At 38.0% G+C, this 23,809-nt stretch overlaps 2 protein-coding genes across 3 annotated transcripts in view; both read right to left on the reverse strand.

Moving 5' to 3' along the window:
- LOC112050853 (thioredoxin domain-containing protein 15) overlaps nt 1–23,809 on the reverse strand; it is a 140,393-nt gene that overhangs the window by 21,793 nt on the left and 94,791 nt on the right. The window lies entirely within an intron of this gene.
- The window catches only part of LOC112050844 (NPC intracellular cholesterol transporter 1), a 65,900-nt gene continuing 45,205 nt past the window's right edge, over nt 3,115–23,809 (reverse strand). The window contains exons 8-25 of one of the 2 annotated variants that reach the window (XM_024089208.2): nt 23,187–23,381; nt 22,355–22,496; nt 21,915–22,054; nt 21,184–21,376; nt 19,809–19,974; nt 18,999–19,260; nt 18,323–18,524; nt 17,552–17,752; nt 17,024–17,195; nt 16,234–16,462; nt 15,505–15,639; nt 13,838–14,044; nt 12,593–12,867; nt 12,103–12,198; nt 11,416–11,610; nt 10,806–10,893; nt 7,672–7,754; nt 3,115–3,559 (exon numbers count right to left, since the gene is read on the reverse strand). In XM_024089208.2, coding sequence (XP_023944976.2) covers nt 3,548–3,559; nt 7,672–7,754; nt 10,806–10,893; nt 11,416–11,610; nt 12,103–12,198; nt 12,593–12,867; nt 13,838–14,044; nt 15,505–15,639; nt 16,234–16,462; nt 17,024–17,195; nt 17,552–17,752; nt 18,323–18,524; nt 18,999–19,260; nt 19,809–19,974; nt 21,184–21,376; nt 21,915–22,054; nt 22,355–22,496; nt 23,187–23,381 — 2,993 coding nt within the window. In that variant the 3' untranslated portion in view covers nt 3,115–3,547. Of the gene's footprint in view, nt 3,560–7,671; nt 7,755–10,805; nt 10,894–11,388; nt 11,611–12,102; nt 12,199–12,592; nt 12,868–13,837; nt 14,045–15,504; nt 15,640–16,233; nt 16,463–17,023; nt 17,196–17,551; nt 17,753–18,322; nt 18,525–18,998; nt 19,261–19,808; nt 19,975–21,183; nt 21,377–21,914; nt 22,055–22,354; nt 22,497–23,186; nt 23,382–23,809 lie in introns of those variants that run through there. The other variant, XM_052887491.1, reaches the window with a different exon arrangement.

Consider the following 23,809-nt stretch of genomic DNA (forward strand, 5'->3'; position numbering starts at 1 on the left):
TCGCACCCCAGATTGAAGCACAGCGTTGCTGCTACTTTATGCAACTCGAGTACCTTAAAATATGCTTATCATTAATAACGAGAACTTTACCTACTATAAAATAATAAAATAACGATATTATTACATCATGTACTTACCCGTACATGATGTAATAATAGGTTATTTATTACCAATGATGTTTTACATACACATACGCATCTAATGCTTACAGGCATTGTAGATCTCAGGTAAACGAATATAGTATTAAGTATATTTAGTGTAACACTACATTTCGTTGGTGACGTCGAGGCCGCTGCCGGAGGCCCGGGGCTCCACTGGCGTTGAGTCTAGACTGCCGTAGGTGTGGCCGCCTCCCATTCGCCAGCGTCCCCGACGACGGGTTATGCCTATAACGTAAACCTTTGTCTACAGATATTTCACACAAGTACAAATGTGCAATCGTTTTCAGATAAGCTGTATGCCACTCGATCTTTGCCTAAACGACAAAAAAATGTAATAATTAAAAAAAAAATCCGAACTTTTTCAGCTTGGCGCGCATGATTTAAAATGTTTACAATCAACACTATTTTTACGATGGGTGAAAAGAAATCTTTGAGCTCTATATTTTTATAAAGATATTAAAAGATAAAGCTAAAATTAACGGGAAAAAGTTTAAGAACAAGCTTTTCTGCACACCGTAAGTACAAAATCTGTAAATTTGTAAGCGAGAGCGAGAGAGTTGAGTCCACACAGAGACTCAGATAAGTAGACTTTTTTAATTGTGGCGACTTGTTAATAAATTGATAGCAAGTCTATGCAATACTCATTAATGTACAGATTCTGTGATTCTGGATGACAGCAAATAAAGCTTGTTCCATCATCGTTTTCCATAAAAATAAAACCTGCTTCTAATTGCTAGTATGTTGGTATAATATGTACGAATGAGAATTGAGTGAGTGCCCATATATTATGTTAAAAACAGTCTTATATTTTTACTTTCAACTTCTAAATGTTCATGAATTTCTAACCAAGGTGCTTTTAAGCTATGAATAATTAGAATATTCTCTTACGTTCTCACCTGCCCTGAGCAGACACTATAATAATAGAAAAGAAAAAAATTACACATTTGTACATTGGACCTTTAGTGATATTATTGCCGACATATATTTATATACCAAAATATGAAATCAAGAATATAGGCGATTAGATTTATCAAATAATGTATCTACTACTCAATAATAACAGGGGATCTGTGAAAAAGCTAAAATTAATCTGAGTCACTAATTTTCATACTGTGACTATCGCGTAACTGTAAACGCGAATCTCTGAGAAATTGAAACAGCGCCATCTAGTGGCACTACTGCACAGCTGTTTCAATTCCTTAGATATTCGCATTTACGGTTACGCGATAGTCACAGTATGAAAACATTGAAACTGCCACTAGGCACACAGAAGGTAATAACTGAAAATCTGTTATTTTTTCTAAGAGTTTATTTAAGTCTCCGACTGTTTGTTTAATTGATATCAGAATATTTCATAACCTCATTGACCTAATATGAGCTCTACTTAAATATAAATCATATAAATGTATAAACTATGGATCTGTTTGGTCTAATTTTTTTCAAAAAGATGGCAACTCCAAGAACCGTTTAGAGTTTTTTTAAGTGTTTATTAGTAAAATGTAGGCTCCTACTCTTCACAAAGATCCTTTTAATACTTACCTTCATGGCTACATCAATATTTAACAAAAAAACTTTCCGTAATGTAATTTTTTTTAATTAATAAAAAATTAACAATAAGATTTAACATATATCAAATATTAAGGGATGCAACATAAAATTATTATTTATCATTAGCACCAATTTACTATAAAATTAAATATGTTAAAGATGTTTTTGTTATGTACTTAGTTACGTTCGTTATGTGCGTTAAGCATTACATTAATTAAGATAGTAATTTAAAATTAAATACCTCGTTACGAAGAACCGAAAATAGAAAGTTTCTTTAGCTATTTTTGGATAATTTATACAATTAGCAACATGCAAATAAGTGCGATTGCATTAGTGAATGAATATTCATTATCTGTAATAAACAACCTTGTTTAGATTAATTAGGTTTAGTTTCTGGATTGTTTTGGCTTCAATTAAAGTCTAAGAACAATCAGCACTTGATTAAACAGTGATTAATCGATTTTCGCTATTCTCTACAGAAAACTGACCGAAGCGATCAAATTCATTGATCAAAATGATAATGTACACTCCTGTGCCTCGTAGAGCATGTTAAGAAGAAGTCTAAATTCTGATAATGGTCGTCAAAGAATTTAACATTATCACTCTAATCCCGATTGGTGCAGCGCTCAGACTAAATACATATAGGACTTGCATTGCACCCAAATAAAAAAAAAATAAAAACATGTCCATCATTTTTTGAGGGGAACGAAGTAAACTGACACATGGAAAATATTTAAGACCAATAAATATATTGTATCCTTACACATTACTATAAATTTAAATCGTAATACACTCGTGTGATTTTAAAACAATGATACATCGATTCTATAGACGCCGTTTAAATACACGTTAGATCGTGATCATATACCTCGTCAGAGGGGAAACGTCTAGCGAGGCAGGTCCTATGGTAGTTGGTCTGAGTTAGCATTTGATAATGGTCGTCAAAGAATTCATTACCACCTAAAGCCACCCCGCGTTGGTGCAGCATGGTGGGTCTAAGCTCCATATCCCCTACTAGACGGAACAGAGATGGCTCAACCAATCCTAGGTGTCCGTGGGCGTGGGTAACGCACGACTGCAGTGCTTTCTCACGCCTCTATGGAGTTCTTTTTGGCGTGGAATCTGGCATAATCGACCCGCCGCCATTGTCTTTTTTGACACTTTGGCATAACGTATCACTTGACATTTTTTGTTCACTAAGCGCTGCAATTTAAAAAAAAAACAATGGCGGCGGGTCAATAACACCAGGTTCTTATAATGTTCTTTGTAGGCATTGTTAGCCTTTGGTAAACTGATGCATACAAAAGTTGCTGATGCAATAAGCATCGTGTGCATAGGCCCTAAGAGCAGTGCTCAATGCTCATGCCATGCAAAGGTGCTAAACTAAAAATAAAACAAAAACAAATAATAAAAAAATCTCAATTTATTATCTATCACAATAACTAGCCAGTTATACAATACATTACCTATAACCAAAACCTTTGGATAATTATTATTATTATTATATAAGCGACACCCTCTAATATTAAGTACTAACTTTTAAGTATTCCATTTAAGTAGGAGATTCCGTAAATGGTATAAAACACTCGAAACTATTACATAAATAACCGTTACAAAATACTAAAGTTTACAAATTCCACTGAATTCCAAATACAAAATTAGTTGCATATCAAGGAACATAGAGGGCGCTCACTATTATATTCGGAAATCTCAACATTCAAATACAAGAATCGAAAACTATATAAAAAATAAAATATTTGTTCAGAAAACTTCCCACACTGAATTAAAACTGTTAAACAGTGATGCGGTACATATAATTTGGTTCTTATTCCTTGGCATTACAGGCGTACCTGTAAAAATAGTCGCCATTTTTATATTTAAATAAAAAAAAAAAACAGTGAGAAAATTAACCGACACCACTTGTAACTACAGTTTGTTAAGTACCAGTTCTCCGATCCCATATATATTTTGTTAGTAAACTATCAAAAAAGAAAATAATAAGGAGAAATATTTTTTTTTTATAATTTTTAATAGTGTTTTGTATTATATTTTGTATGTATAACATTGTTAAAAATTAAAAAAAAAAGAGAAATAAATAAAGGAGAAATAATAATAAAATAAATATAAAGACAGTATGTGCGTGACGCCTACACGACAAAACATTTCCAAATTAGCATCTACATAAGTCATCGACATATTAATAAACGTTGCATACAATACTCATCTCTTTCCGTCATCAATAATAGGACATTAGAAAGAGGGAGACAAAGCATTGCTTTAACTCTATACAAAGTTTATTAATATAGGTAAGTCTTGTAGCATATATTAAATATTCACGTCCAGTGATGTACTTCTTACTGAATTAAATTCTGAGCATAATCGATTATTATATTATAATCGATTATGCTCAGAGGCACAATTATCCGCCCACTTTAATATGCACGAGTATACTAAAATGTGCCTCTGAGTATATAATAATGAGCGATAATATAGTTTGAGTTACGCTCAACTCTAAGCCGCTTAACCAATATGCTAGTAAAAGTGAATTCTTTGTAAGTTATTACTTAGGTGATGGTTAAATGTAAATGGAATTAAAAATATACAATTTTGCGGGTAGTTTGCAATAATCTATGGTACGTCACTGGTTGTAAATAAAATACATAGCGTTAGCGATAGTATTGTTCAAGTAACTTAAAGTAGCCTATGTAATAAATATTAAATTTAATGGGTTAGTAATAATAATAATCGATAAACTACGCTAATTTAGTTTTGAAGTAACTTTGAACAAAATTACCCACTGGGGTAACTTTAATAGGATTTTTTTTCATATTATATTAAAAATAAATTTATATTAAAACATCTAACATCGATCACGTAGACATTGTTAAACAATATTCATCTATTAATTACGTCACACCAGAAATGTCACATCAAGTTAAGTTTTTTCCATCATTCCTTTCATACAAGTTTATCGGTCTATGTCCGTGAGGAATATTCACCCTGACTTTCCCTTTCCAAGATTTCCAGTCAGCATCTCTTTATCTCTTCTATTAGTCTCTTTTCATTTATCTATTTCATCTCCAAGTTTTTAAAAGGTTTTACTATTAGATATGCCACCAGCGCGTCGAAACTGAGGCGAACAAAAGTGGCTAATTATCTTAATTTCATTTAGTCGCATAGTAAACAACAAAAGATGTTTAAACAAATAATACCCAAATATTGTATGTCGAGAGCGATGTTTTATATACAATATATTTTTTAATTACATGATTCTTGATTATTTAATTAATTTAATTGGAGTGTCACATAATTTGTTATTTATTTATTTTTTCAAATAATTCATAGGATTCTCAATATCATGCCAACTATTAAGCATGTACGAGACATGACAAAGTAGTGTGACGCAATCAGTAGATGAACTTTTCACAAAAAAAGCACATTTAATAAAAAGTATTTACTTATTAAAAAAAATAATAATTTAAAAAAAAACAATCATGCGTTGAAACGAATACTCCTTTTTCGTATTTGTGTGTAGTATTAAAGCCTTGTGCAATAACGAAGTAGCGTATTACATTTGAAATGCGACATATCTTTCTAATATAAATATTAATGAATAAATATATTCGATTGTTATTAAACTATGTATCCTTCAGTTTTACGCAGGTTTAGGTTTTCAATTTAAACTGAACCTCATCAAATTTTTTGAAGTAATTTCAAGATTTTTCTGAATATAAGTTGGAACATTTATTATTTGCTATTGGGGTGGGGGGGGGGGGGACCACACAAACTGCAGCATTTGTCCCGGGTCATCGCATATTGCTTATATTAACTTTCAACCATAGATTAGTTAAGAAACTCATAATGAGTATCAATTAGCATACTTTTTAGCAATCACAGAAAATTAGGGAGCAATGTTTTAAACCACGATTCACAATTTCATTATTAACCTAAACCTGCTTTTATTATTAGAACTCACTCACCGCGAAATAAAGTATTCATAGCACGGTAAAGTACACACAAACGTTGTAGTGATGTCGACTCAGATGTATCGATAAAGAAAAAAAAAACATTAAACAATTAAATTCGAAGAATTAGGAATGACTAATGTCAATAATCAACATACAGCTAAACATAAGAACGGATCATGCAGAATTGAAGAATTATATTCAGTTAAACTAAGATACGGCCGTCCCATCAACCGAACACTGGTTAAACCCATACCATACCCTCTAGCTAAGGATATTGCAACCGATTGTAAGTAAACTAAATTTTAATCTCACTTTTTACCTACAAAAACATTTTTTATCAAACTAATATTAATATAAAAACTATGGAAAATTTAAATTTACTTATTAAACGATTGCAAAAATTCCTTTACATATAAATGCTATTTGTTTATATAAGAAAAAAGGTATAACCAAAATTCCCATAGTATATAATTGTCTGCAATGCTCACACAAATTTTTGTATTTGAAAAATTCTATAATACAAACATAAGTGCTGCAAAGCTTTATTATAGTATTTTAAGCTCAAATTCATGTTTGAAAATTACTAAAAACGTGACAATGGTGCGTTGTAAACCCTCGCACTGTTACAAAAATAAAAGTATCGATAAGTTAGTATTCAACGAGATTGAACATTGCACGTCACTATTGCTCCATTCAATATAAGTTAACAAAAACTAATAGAATAGCATGTGTTAGAATATCATTTCTTATAAAACGTTGGTAATTAAATAAATCTGCCTGCACTCCCGAAGACAACCCAAGCGTAAATTATTTTTCCATTACAGTTGAAATGTATTATTTCAATATAAAAATTTTAATTACTAGTATGTTTAAAGATAAAATTTTGAACAAAACTAGTGAAAGAGGTATAATAATTATTATACATTTTCTGAATAAAATTATTTTAATTAAATTAAATTGAAATAATTTCAAAAAAATCTTTTTTTTCTCTGTTTACTCATAAATAGAAAACATTGATTGAATTTGAAAATATTAATACAAAGAGTTGAAAAGTAAATCGATTCTCCAATAATATCGATAAGTTCAATATACACAGCACTAAATGAAATCCGCCACAGAGGATATTAAATCCATAAACGATTTCAACTGTAATGGAACTGTTAATTAGAATTACATGTTAATTATAAGAAATGAGTAAGCCACTTAACATTGAATGGAAGTCGGAAATAGTCTCACTATTTAAGAGTCTATACGAATCAAAAATATAATCAAAAACTATTTACAAAAAACATGGATAATTTGACTGGATGAATAAATAAAAATACTGAAGGAATAAATGAAAATTAAAATACTTTATCAGCCATTTGACACTAGAATAACATAGCTTGCACTGTATGAAATGAAAACGTAGGGCATATATCGGAATTATTTTGTAATCGCCAGGCCGACATTCGGTCGAATACGTAAAAAATATTTTCTGACGAATTCCTCCAAAGAAACATACACGTATTTTCCAATGAGGCAATTTACACTAGCAGCGACACTGACACGAAAAGTGATTTAGACGACGTTTGTAATTGGAAAATAGGCTTTTGTTCACTTCGTCGGAAGACATTTCCGTTAAAATTCACAATCATAGTAAACGTAGTTAATAAATTCTCACTTTAATAGGCCTAAAAGGAAAATATATTGGTGAGGTGAACTCAGTACTCTGACTTGCTATAAAAAACATTATTACAGGGCCTCCATTCTTATAATTGAAAAAATATGGAACTTATATCAACCGCGCTGCTACCATAGCAGACTAAATGAATACTAAATAAATTAATTATTGAAAAAAAAAACTGTTAAATTAGGCTGATAATAACGAACAATTCATCCAATCAAAAGAGCCAACGATATCTAGCGCACAATTAGCGGTGTGTCAAAGCCCAGTCTCGTGCTCACGCGAGCATCGGCGTCTGCACAAAGTCATAGTGTCTGCCATTGCTTACTCTGCTGAGCGAGGTCTCCGCCACGCGCGCCTCCTGCCCGCGCAGCTGCTGCTTGGCGAGCTTCTGCTTGTTGACCGGCGAACCTGCAACAACGGTACCGGCGCCCAACTATCGGATCACTCAATCGTTCACACAACACACATGAAGCCTAATGTAAATATACAGGGTGTTCCGTAATTAATGGATAAAACGCAAATGACAGATACACCACCTAATTATTTAATTGAAATAGTTTTCCAAAAACTCCTAGGGTGACTAAGTTATATTTTTTTTCGGATTTTTCAAAATTTTCTGTTTCGGATTTTGATGATCTGATTTTTGTTATACATTACAGATTAAATTACTAATGTACTATGATGCTCTTTTTGTAAATAATGTTTTATTTGTTTTGTACAAAAAGCTTTGAATGCAATAATTATTTCTCTTTCATTGAGAAAACCCAATTTAAAAAAATAATGTTCTGTAAAAAAATGTTTAGAACTGAAAGTGTATTTTCAATACAAGAAAAAAATTTAAAAGTGTGCACATTCCAACTTTTTTTTCTTCAAAGTGTATCAAATCTACCTACTAATGCAGTCATTAGAGAGAGTAGACATCCGCTAAAAACGAATTTTGCGTCAGGGCCGGATTAAAGAGCTCTAAGGGCGGATTTGTGGAAAGAACAGAATGGACTTTTTGAGGAACTAAAAATTAAACATGAAACCCATTAATCAAAACTCTATGAACTTGAATTGTAAGCGTAATTATTGATACATTTAATTTTATTCTTACGTCCTTCACTAAACATCTCCAATGTACCTGTACGTGCTCAGGGAAATTATTTATGGGCAAAAGAGAAAAATGCTAACATTAATGCAGTCAAATCAAAGGATTCAAGATTTTAGCTCAGACAATATCGATTTAAAATACTAATTAATGTTATCGAACATGGTTTTATTTTAATTACACCAGTCAATTTAGTTTTCTTTCAATAATATTTTATGAAAGAACTAGTTTATAATAAATAATCTTCTTAATTTGTGTTAAAATCCCGAAACACAATAAAACCCCACTAAATCTACATAGCAATAAAACATTTTAATACAAAGAGCAAAGTATGAACCACGAGAATCGATACACAAAATGCCTATGAAACACTATTTTAAAACATTTTAATAAAAAGATAATGATAATAAAAATAAAGGATGAGATAAACTGATAAAAATTCCCTGTAAAATAATTGCACATTAAATCTGGCTAAATATTTATAAATATAAAGAAAAAATGTCAAAAATGTCGATATCCTACTTACGATCAATAGAACAGAGTATCACAATTAAAATCATATAAACTGTTTTACCTAATTACACAAAAACAAATTGTATATTTTGAATTGTAACCAAAAAAGTTGCATATTTTAAGCATATGTGTATATATAACGAAAAAAGCAGTTGTGTCAAAAAACAACATGTATTGTTAGTAATATAATAATGCATTCACCATCCACCATATATTATATCAATGCTTACCTCAAGAGTTAGTTGGACTTACGTAATGAGTTAGTATTCAAATATTTCACAATAACCAACAAACATTCCGTTTAAAATACATATACATATATAAAGAAATACGTATTGAATTAAAATGTCTTAAATGTAAAATGTTTTTCTACATATAAATTCATCAACCACAATTCTTAAATATTTTATTATATTACTTAACCAATTTTAATGAAACAATAAAACAAGTTATTTTATTAAAATGGTCCAATACCATTAGGACTTTTTATAAATTTAGCATAATATAATATTGAAGTCGGCACAGAACAAGCTAAAAATAAATGTACTTTTTTTTGAATTCGAATAATCTGAAATGGTGAATTTTCTAAACGAAGAAGGTCCAATATACAAGCGGAGACAAAAAATAATAATGAGCAAATAATACAAAAGACTAAAACGAACTAAAAAAAACAATAATTGCATGCACTAATAAACACGGTGGAAACGGTGGAGTATAGAAACAGGCTATATTTTTGCAAAATTGTACAAAATAATTTACTTATTGTTTTCTCAAATAAATCTACACTTTATATTCCAATCATACACTGATATCTACATTTACCTAATATTATCATCGATATATCAAATCAATAAGTAAATTATAAAAATTAATTCTAGTGTATATTCAGATGGAGCATCATTTATGTGATTTATTAAAAGTTTAACATTTCTTAGATTCTTACTAAAGGAGATTACTCCTTTAAATAATCCAAGAAATGTTGAACTTTTTTGCAGTTGCAATTACGCAACTAATTCTCTTGGACTGAAGATACAACGCTTATCCAATTATTATAAAACAATAATAACAACAAAAATAAAAATATATAAGTGAAGACTTTCTCTTAGTCAGGGGTCGACAACCTGCAACGATTGTTCGATGTGAAGTTGGTGCCTTAGTTATATACTCAAATAGTCAACGCCCACGAATTCACCCAGAACAAAATCAGTATAAGTTTTCATCCTCTTTTAAAATCCAATAAATTTTACATTTTAACGATAGTCAGTAACATTTATTAGTTCACTTTTTTTTCAAGCTGCCTTGTGATTTACTACTAATTCTACAGTTATATTGTTTAACTACTTTAATTTTCCAAGTTATTAAATACTTTAATTAGTTTTGGAAAAATACTATGTACTATCGTTATCAACCCATATTCGGCTCACTCGAGTCTCCTCTCAGAAGAGGGGTTAGGCCAAATAGTCCACCACGCTGGCCCAATGCTGATTGGCAGACTTCACACACGCAGAGAATTAAGAAAATTTTCGGGTATGCAGGTTTCTTCACGGTGTCTTTCCTGCACCGTTTGAGACATGTGATATTTAATTCCTTAAAATGTACATCATCGTAAAGTTATATTTACATCCCCAAACCGGATTCGAACCAACACCCTCCGAAATCGGATGAGGAGGTCATCCACGGCTATCATGAATCTAATAATTTAGTATTAATAGTCATTATTTAATGATTAAAAATTTTAGTTTGTCTTCAAAAATTGAAAATTTTAAAAATGTTAATTATTTCGGCTCAAAAGGTTGCCGACCCCTGTCCTAATACGACACACGGTATGGGACCTATATTATGCAACAGTGACTCACCGATATAGCTGAGCATGACGGGCAGGAAGATGAGCCCGTGCGCGGCACCCAGCACCACGATGCCGAGGTACATGCGGAAGTAGAACACCTGGACCAAACGCAGTCTTAATTATTAAAGTTGTAACGAAAGTTCGTCGAGTTTGCATATTTTCGATGTCGTGTAGAAACCGAAAGGGTTGTGGATTTTCATCCTCCTCATAACAAGTTAGCCCGCTTCCATTTTATAAATAAAAGTAACCTGGAAGATCTGGCTGTTGGCGGCGGCCAGCACCACGATGCCGCCGAACTTGGTGAGCGTGATGCCCGACAGCACGGACGAGCCCATGGTGCACAGCGAGTACGAGGCGCGCTGCACGCGCGAGCCGCCGCCCGACACGCTGAACGTGTGCACCAGGTGCGACAGTACTCCACGCTATGCCCTCACCTGGAAGATCTGGCTGTTGGCGGCGGCCAGCACCACGATGCCGCCGAACTTGGTGAGCGTGATGCCCGACAGCACGGACGAGCCCATGGTGCACAGCGAGTACGAGGCGCGCTGCACGCGCGAGCCGCCGCCCGACACGCTGAACGTGTGCACCAGGTGCGACAGTACTCCACGCTATGCCCTCACCTGGAAGATCTGGCTGTTGGCGGCGGCCAGCACCACGATGCCGCCGAACTTGGTGAGCGTGATGCCCGACAGCACGGACGAGCCCATGGTGCACAGCGAGTACGAGGCGCGCTGCACGCGCGAGCCGCCGCCCGACACGCTGAACGTGTGCACCAGGTGCGAGCAGAACTCCACCGCTATGCCCACCGCCATCACCTACAACAGACAAACCAACAACCATTCAGATTAATATATTCCCATAGTGTTTGTAGGAAGAGGATCCAGTGTATAGGCTGCTATAGGTTGCTGCCAGGCTGCAATCATAATGATGTAACCTATAATTCTATACAAAATACCCAGTTAGTTCACCACGCAGAAGGTGGAGCAACGAAAAAAACACAGATACATGCGCACGTAAATACGCAGGCACGAATTTTTGAGTACGCACGCACGCATATGTGAGTACGCACGCACGCATTTTTGAGTACGCACGCGCGCATTTGTGAGTACGCACGCATGCATATATGAGTACGCACGCACGCATATGTGAGTACGCACGCACGCATTTTTTTACGCACGCACGCATTTTTGAGTACGCACGCACGCATTTGTGAGTACGCACGCACGCAATTGTGCACAGACGCACGTTTCAATAAATATTCAGGACCGAAGGGTTCTTTTATTCGTTCATAATAAAATATTACTCACCAAATTAACTAATGAGACTGCGTTGAGACTGATTCCCCACCAGTACATGAGGCCGCCGAGATTTACTACTATCATCGTGATGGTGATCACAACTACCTGAAAAACAAAAATAACCAATTGAGACGAATATCTTTGCATTCCATGGATTGCCGAATCCATCGTGTGTGAAAAACTCTGAGCAGAGTCCTGGACTTGTGACAGATAGCTGTGGTGTTAAGGATGTCCTTGACAGTTATCTAACACTCCCCTTCTCCGCTCGTGTTATTCTCCCTGCCTAACCGCATTTGATTAGATCAGATATAGAGCAACTTTGGATACCCGTTCTAATATAAAACTTGCGTACGCACATGGTGAGCTACTGTGGAACACTCACCAGCGCAGAGAACAGGTCGAAGCCCATCAGGATGAAGGTGACGAGGAAGATGGACAGCACGGAGATGCCCATCGACTTGAGCGTGTCGGGCCACATGGTGAGGTACTGAACACTCACCAGCGCAGAGAACAGATCGAAGCCCATCAGGATGAAGGTGACGAGGAAGATGGACAGCACGGAGATGCCCATCGACTTGAGCGTGTCGGGCCACATGGTGAGGTACTGCTCGTAGAAGACGTAGAACACGGAGTAGGGGAACACGTTGAGGGTGACGTTCTTGCCGGCCGCCTGCAGGTTGCGGTTGAGCGTCTCGGTGATGTCGGCGGAGATGGAGCGCGCCGCGCGCAGCGCCGAGTAGTAGTCGTAGCTCGTCTTCAGCACCGAGTGGTAGCCTGCATGTTCATGAAGTTAATGTGGTAACTCAAATGTGGTGTATTAATTTGACTAAATATAATTCTTCATCGTTGCATATTATCGTTAATAAACCCACATTGGAGTTGCGTGGTGCTCCCTCTCTTGTATTAAAGGTTAAGCAGCCTTATAGAAGGTCGTCAAATTAGGCTAATGATTACAATGACATTTTATTGATAGACGCGTCATACACTAACATTATTCAAAATTGAAAATTAATTTATTTCAATTAGGTTTAGTTTATAAGCAATTTTGAAACGTCAAGTTATGTCATGATTTAATGGTGGTCAGTCAACCAACACTGCGCTTTCCGATGCGGGGCATTTATCAATAACTGTTTATATAATAACATTATAAAGAGGAAAAATTTGATTGTTTGTTTATTAGCATTAAATAGGCTCCGAAACAACAAAACCGATTTGAACCGAAGCTACACTATCCCTAGATGATATTTTATCCCCGTGTTCCTACGAAAACAGGAGTGATTTATAATAGGCTACTCGCCTGCTGTACAAAACTAAGATTTTTTGCATATAGGCAGTTTAGATGCCTGGAACTCTAATCACATTTTCATTTGTGAAAATAATCTCGTAATTGTAATATTTTTATAAAACAAAATTGTATTTTTAGCACGCCAATCATAAAGTGTGACGTCATTCGCTACAACGGCGGCAAACGGCATCGGTTTGAGATTGGCGCTTGCGGTGACGTGATATATCACATCACTGTAAACGCCAATCACGCTGTTATCTCTATGAATGACGTCACTTGCTAATGTGTTGCGTTTCGGCGTACGCAAAAATTTTACTTAGATATTTTTTCATTTATACAAAATTTCTTACTGGTTGACGGGACAAAATAAAATATAGCTTAAAATACTTCCATAATTCAGTTTAAACACTGTTTACAAAAGAGGCAAGTAGCCTATTATGTATGAATGTATGAAGATACCTTGATAGTACGTAGCTCCGACCAGCTTCTGCGTGCCGTTGGTCTTGAAGTTGACGGCGTGGCCGTAGGCCGCGTGGCCGGCCTTCACGCAGGTGGTGGTGGGGTTGTCCTGCAGGAAGAACGGCACGTAGTGCTTGAAGTCCTGCGCGTCTGGCCGCTGCTCGGCGCCCACCAGGCTTATGTTGCACGACTGGCACGGCGGCACGCCTGCGGGATACATGCATAATTTTTTTTTTAATTTTTTACAAGTTAGCCCTTGACTACAATCTCACCTGATGGTAAGTGATGATGCAGTCTAAGATAGAAGCGGGCTAACTTGTTAGGAGGAGGATGAAAATCCACACCCCTTTCGGTTTCTACACGGCATCGTACCGGAACGCTACATCGCTTGGCGGTACGTTTTTGCCGGTAGGGTGGTAACTAGCCACGGCCGAAGCCTCCCACCAGAAAAATTTAATAGTTATAATCAATGGCAATAGTAAAAGACGCAACAATAGTGAGACATTGTATAGTCCAACGCCTTCAGTGGCTAGAACACGTAGATAGGATACCAAATACTAGAGGGCCTAAAGTGATGACAAAATGGAGACCAAAAGATTAAAAGGAAGACCTAAAAAAAGATGGCTAGATTGTGTTAAAGAGGACCTGCAAAAAATGGAAAAATTGCGTGGAAAAAAAATGCAAAGAACAGAAATGAATGGAGAAAGAAGAAGAAAGAAAGAAAGATTTTTATTTGGCAAAACACAAAATACTAAATCATGAAACATAAATACAAATAGAAAAAATATTAAATATTACTATCAAATTTTGTGAGTGCCCCAGCTATCCAAACTAGTTAGAAACTGTATCTCAGAAAAGTAGTATAGATGGAAAAGACCCACAAAGGGTTGTAGCGCCGAAGGAATTAAGTAATCAATGGCATTCTTACTACGTGCGTCTGAGATATCCACGCGGACGAAGTTTCCACTAATAATTTATAAGGCTAACAACGTTTACCGGGTACTGACCTAATTAACTATATAGCTTGACAAAAAAGAGTAGAAATTTATAGGGGCGCCACTATCGTCAATATGGCAAAACGAATAGTGACAACGTAAACGTAACCATAACAACATAACCTTCAAAGCCGACAGAATAATCAGGCAAACACTTATCAAAAGCTTCAAAAACATGTAAATATTGCAAAATACTTCAGAACTCAACCATTTATTAACTTTAAAATAAATATAAATCTATCATCTGAGCAGTTTTTTGGTAAACATGGTCCTGATCCGACATCGTTTAGGCTTCTAATCCTCTTAGAAAAATTGTTCGTCTATAAAGTTGGTTTACGAACGATAATTTTACGTGTTAATGAGATAGATGCGTCACAGGCCGAACGCTCAGGCTGATAGTGGCTTAGGTGGAATGTGACAACAACTTTTGCGTGCATGCAACCGGCATTCATCGATTTATAAACATTACCACGTCAACAATACATAATTTTAATTAAAAATAGACATGAAATTACATACATATTCCACCTTTATTTTGTAATTTATTTGTTGATAAACATTACACATCAAGTTTGACTTTAGTAATTAGTAATCATCTAAAAGGCAAAACAATGTTTTAGGACTAGTTATTTTTGTAAAAAGAAAAAAAAAGCAATGGTGGCAGCGACTCACTGTTATCGTTGGGGCAGAAGGAGTCGTTGGAGGGGAACTGCTTGCAGCAGGTGGGCGTGGAGGACCAGTCGAAGAAGTCGTCCAGCCAGCCGTTGGGCGGCTGCGCGATGTACGACACGCTGGGCGTGCGGTACGCTGCAAACAAATATAATCATTCTATATTGTGTATTTGTATTTAAATAATAACATTATTACTTTCCATTTTTTTTTTTTCCATAAAATATCGTCCCCAAAATGCCTGCAGGCTAGTTCACTGTCTTTGAAGCATGCTAGTTGACATATACGAATTTGAGATTCTATGTAAAAATGTCATCCGGTGCTTACTGGAGGATATAACAAGTAAATGACATTTTGTCAGTTGATTTGATGTTAATAAGTTAAAAAAAACTAAAATGGTGAATAGGCCAGCTGGTCACACAAGTACAATTAACGCCATTTGCGTAACGATTTTTGCGGGAAGAAAAATTTGATAAATATTATTTAAAATATAAGGGTGGGAGTAGGTTGGAAGTAGAATAGGGATAGGGTAGGGGGAGGTCAGAGGTAAGCTAGGGGTAGGGTTGAGTAGGGGTATGGTAGCGTATGTGTAGGGTGGGAGTAGGTTAGAAGTAGGATAGGGATAGGGTAGGGGGAGATCAGAGGTAAGCTATAGGTAGGGTTGAGTAGGGGTATGGTAGGGTAGGGGTAGAGTTTCACGCAGGCGACCGCTAGTTAATAAACGATGCTCACCAGAGTACAGCTGCATGGCCACGCTGTCGTTCTTGCAGTAGCGCGTGCCGCACATCAAGTTCTGCACGTCGCGGTCCGAATAGTCCAGCCCCTCGTGGTCCGTCACCACGAAGTACACCGGCGGCCCGATGTTCAGGTACTGGTTCAGGTGCTGGAAGTACTTCAGCTGGAAGCTGTCCTGCGGCATGGAGAGCTCCTGGTCCAAGCCGATCTCTATGTGCGGGGCCACCTGCAAACGAAACGGCAGTCCTAGAGGTGTCAACGGCATATCTCGAAACGAAGGACATATTGTTGACCAATAAATAGCAGTGATATCGAAAACATCGCTATCTTTTGATATCATGGGACAAAAGAGAGCAATCATTACTTCCGTTTTCGAAGTTAGGCAGTACACAAAGTTGATTTTTTTTACTGCAGGCTAATTCAAAGTTTGTGAATTAGCCTGCAGTAAAAAAAATCAACTATTTATGTTTGTTGACATATACGAAATTGAGATTATATGTAAAAAATGTCACCCGGTGCCTACTGACAACCCTTCGTGGATATCATACAGTAGGTAGATGACAATTATCATTTAATTGTGTGTTTAATTTAATAGGTTGTTAATAAAGATCAATTTAGTGAATAGACCAGTTGCTAGCAATGTTTAAATGTCCATTGTACATGTTTTTGTCTCATTGATGAAGCCGTCTATAATAAGACCTCAGCGTCAGAGTGTGAATTGTGAGCCTACTTGAAAAGGCTTTTTAGTCGAATAAATTCGAATTAAATTAGTAGACAGGATACTCACAGCGACGGAGGAGCACAGCCAGGCGAAGAATATGATCATGACGGAGGCGCGCACCTCGCGCTTCATCAAGAACGGCACGTACACGTAGCGGAACAGGTTGTACAGCGCACCGTCGCCGGCCTCGCGCGCGTCGCTGTCCTTGCTGCCCGACACGCAGCACAGGATGTCGTATCTGTAGTGTACGAGTGACATTAGGTTGATGATACCTGACTTTTCGATAACGATCTATAAAAAGTGTCTACAACAACATTTTCTGCAGAGAGTGCAGTTGGTGGCGTAAAGTTGACGATCTCTGACTTTTCAGTAACGAAACGATTTTCAGAACGCCTACAAAAGTGTCTGCAAATTTTCATGTTTACTAATAGTTTGTGTTAGAAAACTGCCTTCATAACTACCTTTGGTCATTATTGGTTAGGACATAGGATATTTGGATAAAAGTAATGATTCGAGTTATGTTCGGGGTCAGAGTAAAAATCAAATTTTATTTTAATAAAAAGAATAAAAAGACTCCGACACTGACGTCCGTACCTGTTGCTGAGCTGACGGCGCGTGTCAAGCGCAAACAGCGCCACGAAGCACGTGACCTGCAGCAGGAAGTCCACGAGCAGCGCTGCGCCGGCGTACAGCGCAAACGCACGCACGGCGGGCATGTCGCTCAGCGCGCCAAGGAAGAAACACACTGACTCCGACACTGACGTGAGGAACATTGAAGGACCCACTTGACCCAACCTGAGGGTAAGTTACACAATATTAAAAATACCTCCCAAAGATTATCTATTTCATCAGAAGTAATATATTCTTGTTTTTGCCGTCCATACAAAGTTTGGTCGCTAACTATGAGCCTCATAAGAAGGCTCAGAGTCACACAGCGGGCGATGGAACGAGCTATGTTAGGAGTGTCTCTGCGTGATCGAATCACAAATGAGGAGATCCGCAGAAGAACCAAAGTCACAGACATAGCTCAACGAGTTGCGAAGTTGAAGTGGCAATGGGCGGGGCACATAGTTCGAAGCGCCGATGGACGTTGGGGTCCCCAAGTGCTAGAATGAAAAGAAGTCAGTCCACCTGGTGGGGCCGACCCCCCACCAGGTGGACTGACGACATCAAACGAGTCACAAGGATTCGCTGGATGCAGGTGGCTCAGTATCGTGATGTTTGGAAGTCCCTACAAAAGGCCTATGTCCTGCAGTCGTCCAGGACGTCCATCGGCTGATATGATGATAATGGATGATGATGAATATATTCCTTGCTCGAAATAAATGAACAATTTCAAACGCTACAGATACAATTGCAACTCACGTCCTGCCAATATGCTGTTCGATGGTCTCGTCCGGTCTGCGCGGGTCTCGCTGCGCGGTCTGCACGAGGATGAAGATGTTGTCCACCCCCACCGCCAGCACCAGGAAGGGGATCACCTCCACTATGATGAGCGTGGCCGACACTCCGAAGTACCCGAATATGCCCACCGAGCACAGCACCGATGCCAACACGATCAGCACACCTATACGAGAAACTCTTATGTATAACGAATATATAACCTGCTTAAGGACTTGACAAGGATTACTGTAGGTTCTATATTACAAGGCTTTTGAGTAGGATCCTACCAAATATAGCCGAGTAGGGGAACAATACCAACAGCGAAGGGAAGTGTCTTTCAAATGGCTCTACCTACACCCAGATCAACAAGTCCTGGAATCTGCTCGGAGTTATTCTCTCAGTCACAACGACATTTGTTTCTCTTTATTGTTATTGAATAAACGTTACATTAGTGAAGATCTTTACAGTCAAAAAGTCAGTGAGGAACTGAGTAATTTTTTTTTTATTCAAATACAAGTCCGACCTTGACTGAGATCCCACCTAAGGCTACTGATGGTTTCTACATGGCATCATAATGGAACACTAAAAACGCTTAGATACGTCTGTGTTAGATACGTCTTTGCTCAGTTAGTGCAACATATTCTGGGCGGTCACTCACCTCCCAGGCCGAGGGTGACCTTGCTGTCGATGAGCAGCCGCGAGCAGCTGGTGAAGCGGCCGAGCGAGATGGCGATGTACGCGAACATGATGAAGTACGACACGAGGATGGTGTACACGTCCGACTTGGAGCCGCGCTTCAGCTCGTCCTCGATGGAGCGCTCCGACGTGTACGCGATGTCCATGTACTCGGGCATCTCGGTCGCCGTGTAGTTCTTCATGAACTTGATGAACTCCTCCTCCCACTGCAGCGCCGGCGTTAGCTGTTAATATATCATCAATAAGTATTAGTAGATGATTTTTTTGTGTGTACCTATACTAAAGTCATACTCGATGTGCAGCGTGAACACCGTCACGCTGCTAGTCGCGTTAGTGATCTTGTGCAATAACGTTTTGTTCTAGTTATTAATAATGTTTTGTGTTGTAATTATTGATAAATGTTAAAACTAGCGGACGCCCGCGACTTGCTCCGCGTGAAACCCTACCCCTACCCCAAGTATCCTATGTCCGTCTCCTGGTTCTAAGCTACCTCTCCATCAATTTTCAGCCAAATCGGTCCAGCTGTTCCCGAGTTGTAAATAGTATAATTAACACGACTTTCTTTTGTACATAAATATAGATTATTTTTGATAAAAAAATGGTTTAGTGTGGGCATGAAGAACATGGGAATCCCTTAAACCTACACCCAAGGTCACAAGTCCTGGGACCTGCTCGAGGTGTTTCCTCTACCACAAAATGATGGTACAATCACTGTCGCTGCTACATGCATGCTCATTCCTTATTAAATAAATAAATAGCTACATAAGCTTACCTTCTCCGTATCGTGCTTGTTGTCGACAAGGAAGGTGAGTATGAGCGCGTTGGCGCGGTGGAAGCGCGACGCCTTGCTCAGCGGCTCACCGGGCGCCAGGAAGCCTCCCAGCGCGACCCCCGGCAGCACGGGCCCGCCCCACACCGACAGACACATGTAGGGGTTCCTGCACACCAGCACAATAGTCATATCACAAATTCAAGTGAATCAGAGAAAGAACTTTCCGAGCTCTTGCTCCACACAAAAACTACTGAAGTAAAAAAAACCTCTCTAAAAAATAAAATAAAAACAAAGCGCCATCTATGCGCCTTAGACATAACTGAATCGTAACAGGTTCTTCAAGTGAACAAAATGGGATTGTTTCCAAGTTCTTTAAGAACGCCATCTACCGGTAGTTCAAAATAACACTGTTTCACTATGCCTATAGATGGCAGCACGCATCGCCTGATTACACTTTTCACGCATTTACCAACTAACTCCCCAAATCGAGAAGTTTTACTTCAAAAACGTAAATTCAACCTGTTAGCTTATATAAAGTAAAGTAGACCATAGAAGTCGACTACAATTGCCTGGCCGTTTTAGTAGTTAGTAATTTCATTTAAACTAAGAACTTGTACGACATATTTGCGCGGCTTCATGGTCAACTTTTATTTTTATTTTTTTAAACAGGACACCAACAGGTTACATTAACAATCTTAAAAGAAATATATAACATATGGCAATTATTTCAGACCCACTTACTGGTTGTCACATCATGCACTAAGGAAATAATGCTCTTCTCGGCTCAAGGCGCATTTGGAACCCTCGTAATATTAATGTTGTTTTCGACTACTATTACCACCATCATATTAATTTAAATTATGACTTAACTTGACTTTTTCAAAAGTGTTTAAAAACTAAGCCTAATAAAAGAAATGAATGAATAAATTTTTGGTTTTTTATGTACTACAGATTTAGAATATACAAATACCTATCTTACTTTACTATGCAAGCTAATGTTATCGCCGCGTTGGCCGCTTTTAAATTTACATGTTTTTAATAAATAGTGTAGGAAATAGTAGTCTGTGACGGATATGACGTCGCTCGATCTCGTGTTGGCTTCAGTGTGCTCGTGACGTTCGAGCCGTCCACATCTCTTGTTGTGTAATTCTTTATGAGTTACTTGAGATAGGCGGGGAGAGTGACTTGAGTGGAAAAGGGTAGTGTTAGATATCTATCAAAGGCACCTTTAACCCTACACACATAGTTCACAAGTGCGTGATTTCACTCAAGGTCATTCTCTGTCATGTTACAGTTTGATTTGTTAATTAAGTTATCCTGACAAATGTTGTGAATCATAACCTTTGTTCGACATTACTTTACTTTTTTTACTTACTTGGAACACGTGATGATCTTCTCCAGGTACTCGTTGTCGTCCAGATAGTCGGTGACCTGGTCGGGGTCGTTCTCGTACCAGCCCCACACGGACTGCACGGCGCACTGCTGCGCGGTCACCGGGCCCGTGAACGGAGACGACAGCGGCGCGAAACAGATGTCAGAGATGCGCGTGGTGTTCTCCGACCCGAGCGCTGCGTACCGAAACGTGACGTAACGAAACGTAACATACTACAGAAGGAAGTTTTTTGGAATACGAATTTTTTTATATTAATAATAAACGAAATTGTATTAAATTTTTTTAATAAATAAAAAAAAACAAAAGATATTGATGACAAAAGTATTCGATCAGTGCGTGTTGCCAATGTTGACCTATGATTCCGAGACTTGGTCGCTAACTATGGGCCTCATAAGAAGGCTCAGTCACGCAGCATGTGATGGAAAGAGATATGCTCGGAGTACCTCTGCGTGATCTGAATCAAAAATGAGGAGATCCGCAGAAGAACCAAAGTCATAGACATAGCTCAGCGAGTCGCGAAGCTGAAGTGGCAATGGGTGGGGCACCTAGTTCGACAAGCCGATGGACGTTGGGGTACCGAGGTGCTGGAAAGGCGATACAATCACGCCTGATGGTCTACGACGGTCACTGCAACGCATTTGCCTAGAAAAGTGCTTATTCACTATTTACTTGATACCCATATTGTAGGTTGTAGTGAAAACAGTACTACTCACCCATAATTCTGTTCTGCAGGTCCAAGACCTTCAATAGGAAGGTGGAATTGAACACCGGTCCAAACTCCCAGACCGCTCCATCTGAAGAGGTGTACTCTAAGTTGGGCAGGCCTTTGGAACTTATGATCAACATCTCAGTTCTGCAAAAGTAATACAAACTTTGTAAAATACAAATAATTTTAAAGAACTTTACTTTATTATTCTTTACAAGTTAGATCTCTACTACAATCTCACCTGATGGTAAGTGATGATGCAATCTAAGAATGAAGCGGGCTAACTTGTTAGAGGTTTTTTTCATTCTTTACAAGTTAGCCCTTAACTACAATTAATTACAAAACAAAATTACAAAATGCCACCGCACGAAATTTGCATGTACAACGGTGTGCACAGCGCCTGTGACTGTGGTAATCACTAAATCGAAAGATAAACGAAAACGTTACCTGTAGAATGGCTCGAAGTGCGAGTCGAAGTACTCCCGCTCCAGGCGAGAGCGCGAAGTGGGTGACGCCCACAACTCTACGGGGTTAGTGGTCATGATCATAAAATGCGCGCCAAAACCGAGCGCCACCACGAAACAGAAGCCTGGAAAAAAATGTGTGTACTGTAGACCACACGACTGAAGTAAAACTTCATTCAAAAATAAAAAAAAACAACGCCATCTATGAGCCTCGGGCATAACTGCTAGTTTCAAACATAGTTTCAAAGTTATGTAAGAGCGCCATCTACTGGTAGTTTTTTTATACATGGGATAAGCTCGCGCTTGGCCACGATCTCACCACTATTTAACAAGGCAACCTATTTGCATTGTGTCAATATTATTTATATTTTTTTTAGAAATATGACATATATAATTAATTATCTGTATTATGCAAATAAATGTATTCTTATTATTATATACATTCAAGTAATTCAGGAATTATAGATAGTTTATATAAACACATTAGGTTAAGCCTGTAATGTTTATATATATATGTGTATAAAATAAATAAATAAATTATCCAATGATAGACACTCGGAGTATCTCAGCGTGATCGAATCAGAAATGAGGAAATCCGCAAGGACGTTGGGGTCCCAAGGTGCTAGAATGGCGACCCCGCACTAGAAAGCGCAGTGTTTGTCGACCCCTCACAAGGTGGACTGACTACATCAAGCGAGTCGCAATGAATCGCTGGAAGCAGGCGGCTCAGGATCGTGATGATTGGAAGTCCCTACAAAAGGCCTATGTCCTGCAGTGGACGTCCATCGGCTGATATGACGATGAAAGTCACTCACCAAAGAAGAGTACAACCAAAGGGCGCGACGCCATGGCGGTGCCCCACCACTGGAAGAAGTCCTCGAGCCGGGTCTCCGTCTCCGCTCCCAACTTCTCGAAGAACGTGGCCTCCTCAGGGCTATCTGCCGAGGTTGCCGCCCAGCCGGCCGGCGGAGGGTTTGATGCCATTTCTTGGTTGTTCTCAGATGCTACACCTACAAGTTTTAATAAATAAAGCATTAGATATACACCCTGGCAATTAAATAGAAAATGACATTGCGCAGGTACTGTTATAAAAGGGGGACGAGGTAAACTCACACATCGAAAACATTTAACACCAATATCCTGTGTCCTTACACTACAAATAACTATAAATTTTGAATCGTAATGCAAACACGTGTGATTTTAACGCATTGATACATCGATTCTATAGACCCGGTTTGTATGATCATGTTCGATCATGATCATATTGTTTCGACGGAGGGGTAACCTCTAGCGAGGCAGGTCCTATAGAAGGTTATTAATCTATGGCTCCAGTAGATCCTGAGATTAGCGCATTCAAACAAACAACAAACAAGTAAAACAAATTCTTCAGCTTTTTAATATTAGTATAGATATTCGGCTCACTGCTGAGCACGAGACT

This window comes from Bicyclus anynana, chromosome 19 (assembly GCF_947172395.1).
Source record: "Bicyclus anynana chromosome 19, ilBicAnyn1.1, whole genome shotgun sequence".
Classification (NCBI taxonomy): domain Eukaryota; kingdom Metazoa; phylum Arthropoda; class Insecta; order Lepidoptera; family Nymphalidae; genus Bicyclus; species Bicyclus anynana.